Source organism: Bacillus rossius, chromosome 11, assembly GCF_032445375.1.
Source record: "Bacillus rossius redtenbacheri isolate Brsri chromosome 11, Brsri_v3, whole genome shotgun sequence".
In the NCBI taxonomy this organism is placed as follows: Eukaryota; Metazoa; Arthropoda; class Insecta; order Phasmatodea; family Bacillidae; genus Bacillus; species Bacillus rossius.
The window spans coordinates 15,259,890-15,276,727 of NC_086338.1; the positions used below are offsets into that span (position 1 = coordinate 15,259,890).

Genomic DNA, 16,838 nt, shown 5'->3' on the forward strand with positions numbered 1-16,838 from the left:
TCTAGATAAATGGCTACCAAGGGTAAATTAGTTTCTACCCGGGATCTCCGATTAAGCGTTTGTTTAAACATCAGTATGTTCATACATTTGGAGCTAGATAAATGGTTATGAGGAACACTATTTTGTGTAGGTATAATATGTGCTCCATCTGATAGCGTCATAGTGGCACGAGCACGGCATCCTGCCCGAAACTGTGCACACCTCAAAAACCTGAAACATCAGTACTATTGTCGCATTTTAAAAAGAAACTTTGTTCTTACTAAAATTAAATGCAGTCTCTTAAAGCTAGTTTTACAATTTATTATGCATCGTAACTATTCGTGTAATTAATTTTGTTGTAATAAATTCAGTTACATACTTTGATGTCGTGATAAGTAAATAATTTAAGCCACCGGTACATGTATGAAATTTTTCAACAGCATACTGAAATTCCTCATGTTACCCTGTCACTAAACCTCTTAAATCAAATTGCGTAGCATATGGTTGTAGTATATAAATTAGTCATGATGGTTTTTACAATAATGGTGCCGCCAGCATAAGCGCATAAGGTATAATTAATATGATGTAATCTTTAAATAGCAATATCTCATAAACTATTACAAGTACATTAACACCAATCGCAGGGTAAATATAGGAACATTACTAGTGTGCAAAGAAAAAGTATTTTAATTTATTTTATTTTATGGAAAAGCCCCTTTGTAACATAATTACCAAACTTGTAATACAACAATGTTAAATAAAAGGGAAAATATATCTCGTATTCGATTAACGATCATAATTCATTGTTGTACCACAATTTTTGATTATGTTCAGGATCTTTCGAAATACAACATTAAATAGCAAGCATCATGTGCCACAGAATAAAAATGTAGTACAGGTTCATGACATCAGGATAAAGTAATCAATTTGAATCGATAAGGAACCATATTTTTAAAAACATTTGCTGTACGTATTTGTAGTCAGGGGTGAATCTAATGTAAGAGGTTAGTGGAAAGAGGTGCCAAGACCCCTTCTGATCCAAACTACGAATAAAATGACGTTTATCGAGAAAATATCTGAACACGAGTCCCGACCCCTTCAATTTCTAATCCATATTAATATTTCTAGCTTCTCGACCATCACTGTTTGCAATAGTAAGTAAATATTGACATTACGATGCACTGCAATGCTAAGAAGTAAGAACTAATCGTTTGGCATCGTAATCAAAATCCAATTAAGAAATTAAGTAATTATCACACATATGAACTTTATTAAAATATAAACAAGCACAAACAGCACATGTCATGTACATTTATACATGTTATTCTATAATTTTAATTAAACATACAGCCATTGAAGATTGAAATACATGATACATGAAATTTGTTGTTTAAATTTGTAAAATTAAGTGTTTGTTATTATTTTTTAATACCACGCAACCTTACTTGTTTCCTATTGGCCAAGGTTGTGACGTGATGTCTTGACGTCATTAAATTTGGGCCTTGTTCGGGTAAACTCGGCTACCTTCGTTATTTAGTAAGGTTCCACACTCTACTTCGTTCAGCCTAGCGCAGCTACCACTAAAATATTTCAAACATACGAGTTTTAGTGAACTTTGAATTCTCCACTAAATGAAGTACAAGTTACCACTCGATTTCTAGTGGAATCTGTGCATTGGGCCCCTAGTTACATAAGAATAGCATTAGGCCAGCTTCGCCATTTTCCTACTACTTATACAGTAACAAAATATGCCGATAGATAGCACCAATGTCTGCAAAAGAATTTCTGAAAATATACACATTCGTAACAGTCAAATATAAGAACAACGTATAAAATTCTTCCAAATATTGTGTGAGCACATCAGACCAATAATATGTAAAAAAATTTATTTCAGCGAGTACAGATGTTAGCAGTAGGAAATGGATACTGATTGTATAATAGCCTATCGCAGAAGTCGTGAAATAAGTTCCACCTCGCAAACGCCGCGTAGTAAAGGAACTCTCAGATGTTGTTCTTGAATACATTCTCTGTATAGCGAGTTATTTACTCGCGTCGAGTTGGCGTGCCGAGTATGTGGACGTGTAAGAATACCACCCTAAGTGTCATAAATGTCTTTGGGTGTGAAAATTAGCAGTTAGTGTCACTAGGACTGGGACTCAAAAACAATTAGATGATTGGCTCAAAAACAGTTAACATGGTTACCAACCACTAGTACACACAATGAAATGAAGTTAGAATGAATAACGGGCCAGTCGTAGTAGGAAAAAAATAGAATACACAAATACTTAACAATAATTCACACTGTACTAAAACAAAATGTCACTTACCGTATTGTCCGCGTCTCCTTATCCTTGTGAAACATGTTTCCTTCTCCATCGTAGTAAACAAAGGTTCCGGGGCGCTGGCCAGGAATAGCAAACGATTAAACACCATTGCTATCTTCACAATTTTCGTGACTAGGTCCCGAAACAGGTTCAGTTTCGTCACTGTTTGTTACCCGGGCGTTGGCTGCATCTCCGCTTTCAGATATGTCTGCCTCAGTGTTCTTGCAAGGTTGACTGCTGACGAGTTGGTGCTGGTCCGTGGAGGGTTGGTTGTTGTTGGAGCAGGGAAGGGGGCGAAACGATGACGAATTTGGAACGGTACTGGGCCTGACGTCACTGCAGGCCGCGCAGTGACGTCAACACCAAGAGTATATTGTTAGCGGCTTGTAAAAAATTTCAGTTCAGATGATTAACAAAGGAGACTTCAGCGAAATTTAAATTTTTAGGGTGTTTTACTTATAGAGAATTCCTGAAGAATGGGTATGGCTTTAATTCGTAAACACATACTCCAGTGTATTATTTTCAGTAACTAGCGTGGAAAATAAATTAAAACAAATATTGCTGCTTAAGAAAACAGGAAACACATGTCAGACCACTGTTGTACGTTAAGTAACGTATAATTGTAATATATAATTACAATTTTACCAATACTTCGAAAGAACTGACACCCGTCATATAAAGTTAATTTTCCGAAGCCTGAAACTCAAAACTATTAATATTTGCTACTTATTTCAATTGTAACGTTCCAACCCCCTACACTCACTCAACGATGTCTTGGTGAATGTTGAGCTTTTTTTAAGACAATGTTTATTTTAGACAGATGGTTTCCTAACTATGCATCCACACTTAAAACATTAACAATTCGGAATTTTAAATCTTTTTATGACACATTTATTTTGATTACACACTTCGCCAGATAGACGTAAAAGGAAAGTAAGGGAATAAGCTCATTCACAAACTACCTGCTTTCTTTGATTCTTGACATGTACTGCTAAATTTGTTTGCCCCCACACAGACATATCACGTTATATTTGCGCGAAGTTAATGTAGACATGTACTTTTTCCACCAATAGTTTAAGGCCACCATCACTTTTCACATAGTACGACTTTCGACTGATTCTTTTGATGAAATTAGCATCTGATATTTTTTTTTATTTTTCTATGTATAAAAGTACACTTTTTGGTGAAAAAACGGTTCAAATATACCGATTATTTATTTAATTACAAGAAATAGAATAAGGAAAACACAGAACATTTTTCTACCCAATAAAAAATTCTACAACTAATTGTAATGGCTGTGCACAGTTATTGATTTTCCACAACATGCATAACACTCTAAGGAAACTATAGTTTAGTTGGTGGCAACGAGCCAACAGCGTAAGTTACTTTGTACTGCTACTTTAGGCATAATTCCGCGGACAGAACTGAATATTTATTGTTTTTAATGATTAATATTTTGTTTCAAACTGTTTTATCTGTTTAATTGCAAGATTGAACTATTTATACTTTGTTTAAGACGTTTCTACGCACGCCGAACTCTAGGCGCAGGTGTATTGTTGAGATGATCTCATTTGTATGGACCCCTATAGTGAACATTGGTATATTACCGTAATTTGAAATATTTTATGTATATTTTATTTATGTAAATATTCATTATAATTATTTTTATTTTTAAATTAAATGTATTTGGTAACATATATTTATATTGTTAATAGCCTGTGGAGGCTAATTTCAGGTAAACGGTAATGTGAGATTTGAACAGCCGACCAATCAGGTGGCGGCTTACCTGAACGGTAGGTTTTCAGGTAAATTGAATATAGAACTAGGGAGAACGTTTTCTGATGCTGCCGTGAATAGACGGATGCCGCTGTGGTGCATTTATTTAATAAATATTTAGCTAGATTTGGCAATTGCTAGTAATATTTTCAACCCAAAGTGTGTTAACAGAAGTGTTTAACGTAAATTTTAGACTTTATCTGTTAAGATAAAGATCATACGAGTGTAAAAATAAGTACATGAGTAACTGACTTCTTCGAGCGTTGTTTCACTCCACAACACACTCTGTTACCTGTATAATTCTCCTGAAATACTTCGCTCACGAAGATTAAGAGACTGTTTTATTTGAAATATCCGATTATTAAATTGACCCTTTTTTTTATAACATACCCAGAGGTTAACTGATATTAAGGACGGTGTTCTACCAATGTAATTTTATGACTAGCCAAGCCGAGGCAACAATAATTAACCATTTAAGAAATATTCAGTATTTTTATTACCAAAACATTTTTAAATAATTACGTGATTGACAAACCGTGCAAAACAAATACGAACCAATAAAGACTTTTGTATAGCTTTAATGTGTGCAACCTATCTCCCGATTGTTGAAGCATCATATTTCGCTATAAGGAGCCAAACCAGAGAAAGAAAGTTTATTATTCATATGTAACTTTTGAAATTGTAATTAATTTTTATCTTTTCTTTTTATGTATTGTTAATTTCCACTACATTTGCTGCATTTTCTGCTCTCAATAATAAATCTGTATTAACCAGTTGAATTATTTTTAGGTTGTGTATTAATCATTAGCTATCCCAGTAAATTAAGAGAAAGTGAATCCAACAATTGCAGTGTCCGTTAATAACAACAAACCTGGTAACATTTATTCTTTAATGCGCCCAACAATACCACTTTTTGTAATTATGTGTGTGTGTAAACAAGTACTTCTAAATAGTATTATTAAGTGTAACACTACTGTGTGTATACGCAGCACAAATTTTTGGCCGATTTATCACTCATGTACCAATTAAAAAATAACAGATATGTTCATATCAAAAATTTAAGACCAGCTGATCCAGTAAGAAAATACATACTGTTACAAAGTTTTTCTCCATTGATACCACTGTAATTATAAAATTCGTAATAGTGTGTATTTTCTTGCCTGGTCTTAATTCAATTAATTAATTCAAGCGAGTCCCTTTGCATTTCTCCGCTGTTCAAACAATTCTTACATAGCTGACAAAAACCAAAATTATTCCACCCAAACTTCAGTAATTTAACTATCCAGAAACGCAACGCAAAAAGAAGGATCCTGTTTCTATCCCCCACAGAAATTTATTTTCTTCCATTGAATATATTTTTATATTAAACTCGTTCATAAATGTTTTGGCAATAGAATTTTGTTCTCGATCCAAAGTTATTTGGTATACACGTAACGTTCGTTTAAGGCCTACATACCAGCCTGCAGTGTGGCGTGTCATTATTCAGAATAGTTTTCGATGTTGAATTCTTCCTTTGTAAACACATACGTGTTCGCATATAAACATATTTATATATTTTTTGTCTTTAACTTACAACAGTTTGCTTATGTTATTTTTTGATTGGGCCTTGGTTTGAGCTTTGCGATATTTGTAACGTAAACATCGTAAAGTGCAGATTTAAAATGTGGGAAAATAGAGTAATAGTGCTATAGGTTGTATAATGTACATATCTAACAAGAATATACGTTAATTTCGGGAAAATATAAATTTGAGGAATGCACAATTAGGATCCTTACACATGCATAGTATAGGCCTATCAAAACATTTCAGCTGAAGTCACGTGGTTATATTTACTTGTGGCAGGAGAATACATAACATGCTGGCACAAAGTACATGTTCAGCAAGGCTTCTGAAAGTATTGACTTTATTGTGAATCGACTATACCACTCTCGTACGGCCGGGGTGGCTAACGGCAGGTATCCTATTGGCCCGGAATCCTCTCAGTTCTCCCCGCCCATTAGGAGTCTTGAATTTTTTCTATTTGTCTGAAATGAATACAGCACCGCTCCTTCATTCCGCCACGCCTCCCCCCTACCGTGGTGGGGTGAAGGAGAAACGATTCGTGCAGTTGACCCATTCGTACGGATGTCATAGAACCGCAGAGACGGGCCGGAGTGACGTGTGCTGCCGGGAGTGATGGTAATGACAATTGTCTGTGATTGATTGCCGCAGTAGAGTACGTGTTGTAAGTGGTAGAGACGGGCCGGAGCGCGAGACTGACGGTGCAGACGGTCGCAGGCCAGCCTGGGCGCGGCCCCCACGCACCTGCAGGCGTCGGGGCTGTACGACGTGCAGTTCCGGCTGGTGGCGGCGTGCCGCGACGGCTCCCTGAGCCTGGTGCGGCGCGGCTGGGGCGCGGCCAAGGTGCTGGCGCGGCTGTGCGCGCCGTGCGTGGCCCTGGAGCTGCGGCCGGGCGACGCGGCCGTGCTGCCGGCCCTCATGACCTGCGCGCTGCACTGCTACTCCAAGAAGGTACCACTCCTTGTCTCCCAACCACACACACCACGGTTGGTTTTGTGAAATCCTAACTGGAACATAGTGTAAAGTGCTTGTGTAGTAGCTGTAGACGTAAGACTTAGTCGTTCGTACCCTAATGGACAGAAATGTTACAGAAATGTTTCAGGCGACAGTACTTCCAAGTGTATTGCGGAGTCTGAAACACGTAAACAAACAAACAAACGTATGTGAAGGCAATCTTCACATGTGCATCACGACAGGTTTTCATAACGCCAACGATATTTGCTTTCTCGTGCTATTTATTTTCCATGCTGTTAATTGGCAACATTTCATGACAGACAACTGCAGCTACTGCTCTGCAAGATGCACTTGTATTGCTGCATCTATCTTTGATCTATGGAAACTTTCCTTTGTTAGGTCTGTGAAAATCATGCCTCTGATAATTGGTGTATTGAAGTGCTACTTATATGTTCCTTCAGCCTGGCAGAATTTTCTATGCGTGCTAGTTTTATTGAAGGGCAAGCTACTGAGAAAAAAGAATAACTTGCTACCGAGGGGTAAAAAAATTAAATACAAGGAAGGGACTTGCGGTGGAGGGGGGGGGGGGGGTGTTTAGGAGAGGGAGAGAGAGAGAGAGATAGAGAGAGATATATGCGACCCCAAATCGATGGTGGCCCTTATATTTTAAACAGATTACCTGTTTTTTTTTTTTTATACAGGATTTCAACTATCCAGGAATTGGTATCTCCCAATTAACACACATAATCAGGAGTTTACTGAACCTTAATTTGTTACTTCTAAGACTGGAGGCTCTACTGTAAAATAAACCAACAAATTATTTTGAAGGTGGAAGAAACTAGACTAGCAGATGGTGCCGTAAGACAAGGGTATGATGCAGTAAATAAATGCAGTAGTAGTTCAAGCAAATCTCTTGCTGCAAGCAGAGCGAATTGCCCTTGCTTTGTGGATAGCATGGAGGATAATGGGAAAAATTAACCAATTGCAATAAAATGCAGCAAGAGATAAGAAATGCCATGCTAGAAAGATGAGGAGTTAAGAGAAAAAAAAATTAAATCTCTTCAGTGAAGCGAAGAAATTAATATATGAAGCTAAGAAATGAATATTTATGGGCACGTGAAAGGTGTTTAAACGTAGTAGTATAATTTTTGAGAACTTGTATTGGAATGCGAAACCTTGCATTTTTAAATTCAGAGCCTTAGAAAGCTTAAAATAACCAGGAATTTAGAATTCCACGTAGAGTGGCGACCCTTTAATATTTGCTCAGAAAGTTCAGACCCAGGTCATGACAGTCTTGTGCACCTCTGAAAGCCACACACCTGGTCGGAGCAGGCTCGAGTACGTGATCCTGTGCCACAACCACACAACCACTCGGCGGGGACTCTTGTCAAGTGAGAGAGGGATTGTAGTGCAACCCCTGTAAGATATTGTGAACAAAATAACAGTTATTGACTGATGTGACTACAAAGTCAGAAATATCTTTTGTAAATCAATTTGTAATCAGGTATCATGCGACAAATACCTATCACTTAATTACATAATATTTTGTTGTGCAGATGTCTTTGATAAACTACTGTCATTTGTTTTATAACATTGTGGTTGTTGTCGGGGTGTGTGCGAAACGTCGGGAGTTGCGATGGCGTGCCGCGCAGGGCAGGAAGCTGTGGGAGGTGGCGCTCCCGGCGCCGGTGACAGCGATGGTGGCAGTCGTGCTGAAGCACGTGGCCACCACGCTGCTGTGCGTCGCGCTGCGCGGGGGAGCCGTGCACTTCTACCAGGACCGCCAGCTGGTGGACTCCCTGACCGCCCCTGACACGGTGTCGGCCGTGTACTTCGGCCGGTACGGCCAGGAGGAGCACAGCCTGATCCTCGTCACCATGGGTGAGTGCGCGCGAGTCACGCCTCTGCCGTTTACTGTAGGTGAATTACACGACTGTATTTACCTGAGGATACTGCGACTCTTATTATAACTCGAAAGGTCACGCCCACTGACAGTGTAGATCCCTCCGTGCGGACTCACCACGGAGCGATGCGTTCACTCCCGCGCCTGCTCGTAAACTCCTCACGGGTTCACACGAGTGCTAGTGTCGCATGTCACACGATAAAGACTCGTACAAATGAAGGCTCACAAGTAAAAAAAAAATAATAATCATACAGTTATCTGCACCCCACGTAGGTAATTCAAATAAATATAAATATTTACAATAAAACTTTTAACGCCTCATGGCACTATAGCCAACCCTAGCTAAGAAAAGGTGCGTCATAATAGGCAAAATAAAATACTAAACCTTTTCAAGCTCTTTCTCCAAACAAGTAGTTTTAATGATGAGGTCTTTGATGACACCGCTGAGATAAGATGTGTTTGGTGTTGAGTTGAAAAGGGGCAGACATGTTTTGGCCGAAGAGAGTGCAAAAAATATCCACTGAGAAATTTAATAATAATATAGCAGGGTGGTATGCATTTGGTAAAGTTTCACATTAAACAGTAAACAAACTGAGATAGAAGGAAGAGACTTAAGACAGCAATGCATGTGAAGATAGCACAGTGTGAAGATGTTACAGAATAATTTTATCTTCAGGCCACATGTTCCAACTCTAGTACTTCCTCACTTTGATGTGTAAACTTGTTAATGGGATCCATACAAATAAATATTTTTGGGATCTTAATAGTGTATTTATTAAAAAAAAAAGTGACATAACCAGTTGTTTTCTATTGTGTTGCGTTAGCAACACTGTTAATTTAGGTTATATCCCTAATAATACTTAATATTGGCCATATCAGCTTCTGTCAATCAGATTCAGCACAGCTTTAATGTTTTAAAACATTAAACCTTCTCTCTTATACAAACCCTAAAAAAAACATTTTTAGAGACCATCAATTTCAAACTTAAAATATATGAGATGTTAATTCAGAGAATCTTTTTGTGATATGTTGCTAACCTGACTGGGGTATATCAGTGTGAATGAATACATTCTTTGACTCCCACTTAACAAACAGTGATATTTTCCAACAGTTTATTTCAAAAGTGTTCAGCTAAGTCCGAAATAACTGTAAGCCATTTGTAAAGGAGGGATTTCATCGTAGTCTAATATCAGTAGCTTCATCATGGTGTACCCCGGCACCTTGATTTGTACCGATATAAATCAACTAAAAGAACTGAAATGTATTGAAATGTTACCTTACGTATATATCAGTGTGAAACTAATGAAATAATCTGAAATGGTGCGGAGAGTGAGTGACGCGAGCAGAGGGCTTGGTGGGTCGACAGGCGGCGCCCTGCTCGTGAAGATCCTGAAGAGGACGGCTCAGTTCGTGGCGTGTGACAGCAGTGCCGCTCCGCTGTCGGCCCAGCAGCTCAACGCAGTCGTGCCCAAGAAGACGAAGCTGTTCGTGGAACAGGCCATGCGGGAGCGCGAGTGTGCGGCAGGTGGGGGTCTCCTCTATGAACTTGCACCTGCCTAACAGAGCACTACTGTAACACCTGCCTAACAGAGCGTTACTGTAACACCTGCCTAACAGAGCACGACTGTAACACCTGCCTAACAGAGCACTACTGTAACACCTGCCTAACAGACCACTACTGTAACACCTGCCTAACAGAGCACTACTGTAACACCTGCCTAACAGACCACTACTGTAACACCTGCCTAACAGAGCACTACTGTAACACCTGCCTAACAGAGCACGACTGTAACACCTGCCTAACAGAGCACGACTGTAACACCTGCCTAGCAGAGCACTACTGTAACACCTGCCTAACAGAGCACTACTGTAACACCTGCCTAGCAGAGCACTACTGTAACACCTGCCTAACAGAGCACGACTGTAACACCTGCCTAACAGAGCACGACTGTAACACCTGCCTAACAGAGCACGACTGTAACACCTGCCTAACAGAGCACGACTGTAACACCTGCCTAACAGAGCACGACTGTAACACCTGCCTAACAGAGCACGACTGTAACACCTGCCTAACAGAGCACTACTGTAACACCTGCCTAACAGACCACTACTGTAACACCTGCCTAACAGAGCAACGACAGTAACACCTGCCTAATAGAGCATGTCAGCAACACCTGCCTAACAGAGCGTTACTGTAACACTTGCCTAACAGAGCACGACTGTAACACCTGCCTAACAGAGCACGACTGTAACACCTGCCTAACAGAGCACTACTGTAACACCTGCCTAACAGACCACTACTGTAACACCTGCCTAACAGAGCAACGACAGTAACACCTGCCTAATAGAGCATGTCAGCAACACCTGCCTAACAGAGCGTTACTGTAACACTTGCCTAACAGAGCACGACTGTAACACCTGCCTAACTGAGCAAGTATTCTGAATTTGCCCAACTTAAATCCTGATCTTTAGCAAGATACATGATGATACAATTTTGATATTTGAATTATTTCTCTGAAAGTTGGTCATAGAGACATCTTAAAATTTGTCTATGACTGTTTGTTGTCAGTTACACAAAGAGTGTAACAATTTGTACCTTTATTTCTCAGGTAACTTAAAAAGTTTTTTGTTTGTTGATTTGAAATATTTTCTTTTTATTGTGTCTATTAAAACCCCTTGTAGTTACCTTCATGCACTGGGTGCTTGTTGTTTAATCCACAATACTCTTAAGGGGATATATGTGCCGAGGAAGTAAAGCACCACATAAAAATGGTTTGTGTGTTGGAGTGTATGTGCAAGAACCTTTCCAACCCATCTCAAAGAATTTTTTTTTTTTTTTTTTTCATCCTGTCAGTTTAACGTGTTTTATCAAATCATTGAAATAATATTTCTTACTCTATAATCTTTCAGTTTGGTTTTTGTGGCAATGATTTCTCACCTCCTCAGTTTTTTTTTAATGTTATTGTGACACAAAACTTTGCTCCCTCGTCCCCCGTGGCCTTGTCTGGGCTCCAGCCACTGCACTTGCGGTCGCGTGAAGGGGGTGTGGCGCGTGTGCTGTTGGCAGCCATGCACCAGGCGTTCCAGCAGGACCTGGTGGCCTTGAGGCTGGAGGCCGCGCGCGCGTGCGTGCAGGCAGTGCAGAGCTGCAGCAACCCCGTGTCGGGCAGCTCCGTCGAGCCGCTCAAGATCTCTGCCCAGGTGCCTCACATACAGTAAAACCCTCTGTAGAACATTTCCTGAATAATAATTTTAAAAAACTCTTACCACTGGACCTACAAATCTGTACAATTCATACTTTTAATAGGTAAATAATAATACAGTAGAACCCCTTTTTTACATTATTCAATTGGATGTCTGAAAATGTTGTGAGATGGAAGAAACTGTAAAAAAGAGAAATGTATAAAAATTATTATTTTTTGCTCAGAAAACATTGATATATGACTAACATAGGCCTACCATAATCTGATATACACATAATTATCGATTTTGACTGTCTGGAGCATATCTAAATAGAATAATAAGATTAAAGTCCTATACGTCTTTACATTGTGTATGGAGAAAGTATATACCCTCTTTTATCGCATAATCGTCGCACGCGCGTAATCGTCGCACCTATATTTTTGGCTGTCAAAATTGGGATAAAAAACTTCTTGCCTAAACATAGAATGATGTTTTTGGTCCCGTTATTAGATGCCGAGCGCTTTGTGTAGGTATCTTTTCCGTATAAAACAATGTATTTTAAAGTAGAAATCTAATATTTATTCGGAAATTACCACTTACTTATTTAATTAATGGAAATACTAAGTTTTCTGACGTTTAAATTTTCTTTTAAAGACGTGTTTAAACGTTTCTATTTTTATCTGATTGTCTGCGTCGCCACGGTGTACCGCTTATGAACATATAGGCAGTGCGAGTTGGCATCATTCATGTTTGGTTATGTTGCTTGCCGTATAGAGCGCGCGCACGTAGTCTAATATCGATATCTGTCGAGTACTGAGTTAACTACATTTGATGGCCCGCATTCTTTCGTGGAAAATGTGTACTACGGCAATAGTTACGCTTTAGTTCACGTCACAGATTCAAGTGGCTTGCGTTCGCGTTACAGTTTGGGTTTTCTATTTAAAGTGGAAGAAATGTTTTTGTTTAATGAATTATTAATATAAATTGTTTGCCGTGCTCTTGTATACTCCACCTTTTTTTAAATAAACGTATTTTCCATGAACGGGTTTTTTATGAATAACTTTACCTAACAAAAATTTTTTTTTCCGCATAATCGTCGCACCCCTACTTTTCAAACTTGATTTTAGAATAAATTGTGTGACAATTATGCGAGAAAACACGGTATATAGTCTAAAGTGCGTAAGCACTTTCATACTTTAATTAGCAGTTCATTGTAACATCAGACATTTACAGGTTAAGAATATTAATAAAAATATATGTAGTGCTTTATCATCATACTGGGCTGTATTTCCTTCAATGATTTTGTGATTTTTCAGAATTGAAATAGATACGCCTAACCTCTCAGCGAGTGAAACATTTGTGCTTGTCCACGCACTTTAAAATGTTTTGTTTTTCATCTTTTACAAGCTGCCATCTCAATAAAATACATGCAGATAAAAATTCAATTATAATTACTCATAGTAAAAGACAAATTTTTAAGCTTAATGACATTTAAATTTGTTAAACAGACTGTATTTTTAACGGACGTTGACAAAGATAAATATGTACCATTAAAATACACTATATAAAATGGTATGTTTAAGTTACTGATGGACAGTGGAATTTTTATAAACTGTAGTGCTAGCATCACGTGATAACATTTACTCAAAGTCTGCCACAAAGACCAGTGTTAGCTACCTGTAAATACCATTTTTAATGGAAGAGCACATCAAACAATCCAGGAGCTACAGTGATAATGTTCCCAACAGCATTTTAAATTTGGTACACAAAAAGTGTTATTTTCATATGTACATATTATGTACATATCAAACAGGGGAATAATGAATTTATATATTTATACTTTTATAGCATAAACAAACAGCGTAAATTGTGGTAAGCAGATTGTAGGCACGTTTTAATCAACAGGAATTTATTGAATTGCATCAAATGAGGTTAAAACAGGATCAAAATAAAATTGTGCAAATAACAAGAAAATATAAAAAGTTGTAATGTCAAATCGAGGTTCCAGTGTTTTTCCCTGTTAATTAGTTTAAATTTCTAAGTACCTAGAGAAACCTTTTACTTGTACATTAGGTAAAATTCAGGAGATACAGGAGTTAAAAAGAAATTTTTGCAGGAAATTCAATAATTAATAAAGGCATTTACTTCAATTTTTTTTACTGAAAATATTACTGTTGTATCTAGCCTTTAGAACATAGGCCTTAATCACAATGAATATTCTGTATTTTATAATATTGGCTAAACAAGTGGAAATACTCTGCTTCAAAGAACAGAAACTGGTCATATTTAAGATCATAAATTGACATATTTGTATACCATTTCGTAATTATGCATTTGCTAACTGCTGCTGAAGTGCGTATGCAAGCATTAACATATTTATGGTGTGGTTTTACTGAAATAAGCATAAAATACAAACTAAAAATTCTGACTGTTGTTAGCTCACAGACAGTGTCCATGTGGTTAGAACCCACTGCATTTCTTTTAAGGATCTTTCATTAAATTTACTATCTGTGGTACTGCAACTTCAAGACTTGAATGTACGTATTAACAATGATAGTAACATGTGTGTAATAGAGTGGTGAATACAAAAAGGCCATGGGTGAAAGTAAGCTTGTAGCATTGCAGAACCCTGCCCTCCAAGATAAATAATTTTCTTTTAAACTTCTTTTTGTATAGGTAAATATAAATAAGTCAATGTTTTTAGAGTGGTGTGTATGTTATGAAACAGTACAATCAGAAGTTATGGATACTAATATATGTTATTTTTCACTTGCTATGTTTTTAAGAAGGTATTTATTATTTTATTAGACATTTTCAATCAGTAGGTACTATTTTTTATGTAATTATTCACAAAGAAGTCGCTTTACTAGAATTTTACCTGTTTAGGCCTACTTTTTCAGGTTTTTCTCAATAAGTTTAATTTTGTAAAGTAATTCGTATTATGATTATTGTTCTTAATTTTAATTAACGTGTTGCAATATGATTATAGAACAAGGGATGGTGTCTGGTGTGATGGTTAGAAAGAGAGGCATGAGAGGCCTGTAAGTGTAAGTGAGAAAGAAACAGTGCTTCCCCGCCAACCGAGATAAAGACGGTAATTCCCCCACTGCGTGGGAACTGAGCGATAACTGCTGTCTCACGGTGTGGGAGAGAGAACGAGAATGGGAGTCCCCGATTTCGATGTGAAATTGAAAAGAGACAGATCAAGGGAAGCCCCGAGTTCTGTGTGTACAGGGTTTTTCATGTATTGTAATTTGTTCTGTGATTGGCTTGTATCTGTAAGTGTGAATGAAGTGTGCGTGTGATTGGTCGGTGAGGTCATGTGACGTCTACTCCCTGCGTGCAGGAGACCGTGGCAGGATTTCACCAGTCGTCTGTCGATCGCTGCCCCAGTAGGTTGCGTTCGGTGGCTTCTCGCCAAATTATGAAGTAATTTGCTAATAGATCATTTAACGTTGGTGGTCAGAGCCAGGCCGAGTATTAAGTCAACCTAATTTGTTTTATTTTCTTTCGAACAGTACTAAATTAAAAATTGTGGCCACCTTCGTCGGCGTTTTGGCTCGTGGCGAAATTCGTTTTCGCTGGGTGCGGCCATGTTTAAGGCCGCACTAATTTCGTGTACTAGTAAAAACATTACTGAAGGACGCTATTTTTTTCGTTAATTCTCATCACGCAAACTACGAGCATTTTTCGACGGGCATATGTATGTGGAATGAGTGAGCAACCTCTTTTTGAAGTGTTTGGAATCGTCGGTGCATTCTATTGTGAAAAAATAAAACAAAAACTAAAATTGGTGGAATATCTGTTTATTTTTTGTATATAACGAACCGTTATAAGCTGCAGGAATGAAGTGTGTAAGACCATACGTTTCATGAAGCCGTGATGACTAGTGGCGGCAACAGCCATGTGATTTGAACTCATGCTCTCTCATGGCAAACCGATGTGGATTCCTGACAGAATCTACTCAAGCTTTTTGCATGTTGTAAACATGGCGGACGTGCCGTTGTCAGTGAGTTTTCTTCTAGTGCCCCAGTTCACCCCAACATCATAGCTTCAGCATGCATGTCCATCAGAGTGCGTACTGAGGGATGTAGTGACTTGTAAGCCAGTTAATGAGATAGTTGTTACCAGTGTCAAGCCTCCAGGTACTGAATTATTTGGTTTACTTAGTGCCTGCAACCCAGTTTGTTGCCAGTTTCCAACCAATGTGTGATGGTAAACCTGCAGACATTGCCGTGAGCCGATGTGCCTTCTTGGAGTTCTCCTTTTTCCCCCACCAATGCATTCCATCGCTGTTTCCTTCATCGAGTACCATGATGGCCTCAATGTCGACGACCAGTGTGTTGTGTTGTGTTGTGTTGTTTTGTTTGTTGTGTCGCTGCAATGATGTACTCCTTGCTTGGCCCCCGGCAGGTGCTGGGCTTGGGACCAATGTTCAAGATCTTGCTGACGCTGCAGAACATGTCTGAAACCACTCCGTCCAAGAACTTGTCCATAGTGCTGCACTGTGATGTCAAGATGTATAACATCCCCGAGCCGTACATCCAGGTACGTGTGTTGATCCTCTCTGCTGCTTGAACTGTTGGAGTTGTTTGCATTGGGTGTGAAGTTGCAGTTGTACAAAATACACCAACTCCACTACTGGCCGTTGGTAGTAAGAACCTTTGGTAAAATTATTTGAAAAAATTCAAAAATGGTAGACATATTATTGGTGATTACAGCTCCAATTTTAAGTAATGGTAGTATAAATTGTAGAACTAAAGGTGGTAAGAATGTTAGTGAAAGTAGTAGTTTTAGTGGAAGTAACTCTAATACGTATTGTAATATAATAGTGGCAGTGGTAGCATGAGAGGCAAAATTAGTTGTGTTACAGTTAGGGACAAGATTAAATGGTGAATTGCGATAAAACCAAATAGCAAGTCATCACTCACCATCTCTCACCAAAAACATGTGAATACACCATCATAGTCCATATTGCACCGAAATGAAACTAAAATCATGAAATTTATCAGAATTTACTATAGTAATGTGTGATATCTACTTTTTTCCCGGTTCTCAGTTTGGTTCCGGTTCTTAAAAACTGGTTCTCGGTTTTCAAGTCTCTCCAAAGATACAGTATGCCCTAATAAATGTTGTGTTTAACATGATGATGAATCTGC

General features: G+C 38.4%; 1 protein-coding gene across 1 annotated transcript in view; it reads left to right on the top strand.

Moving 5' to 3' along the window:
• LOC134536679 (Bardet-Biedl syndrome 1 protein homolog) overlaps positions 1–16,838 on the top strand; it is a 76,405-nt gene that overhangs the window by 54,781 nt on the left and 4,786 nt on the right. The window contains exons 7-11 of the mRNA XM_063376518.1: positions 6,357–6,590; positions 8,246–8,474; positions 9,863–10,021; positions 11,564–11,697; positions 16,093–16,227. Coding sequence (XP_063232588.1) covers positions 6,357–6,590; positions 8,246–8,474; positions 9,863–10,021; positions 11,564–11,697; positions 16,093–16,227 — 891 coding nt within the window. The remainder of the gene's footprint in view (positions 1–6,356; positions 6,591–8,245; positions 8,475–9,862; positions 10,022–11,563; positions 11,698–16,092; positions 16,228–16,838) is intronic.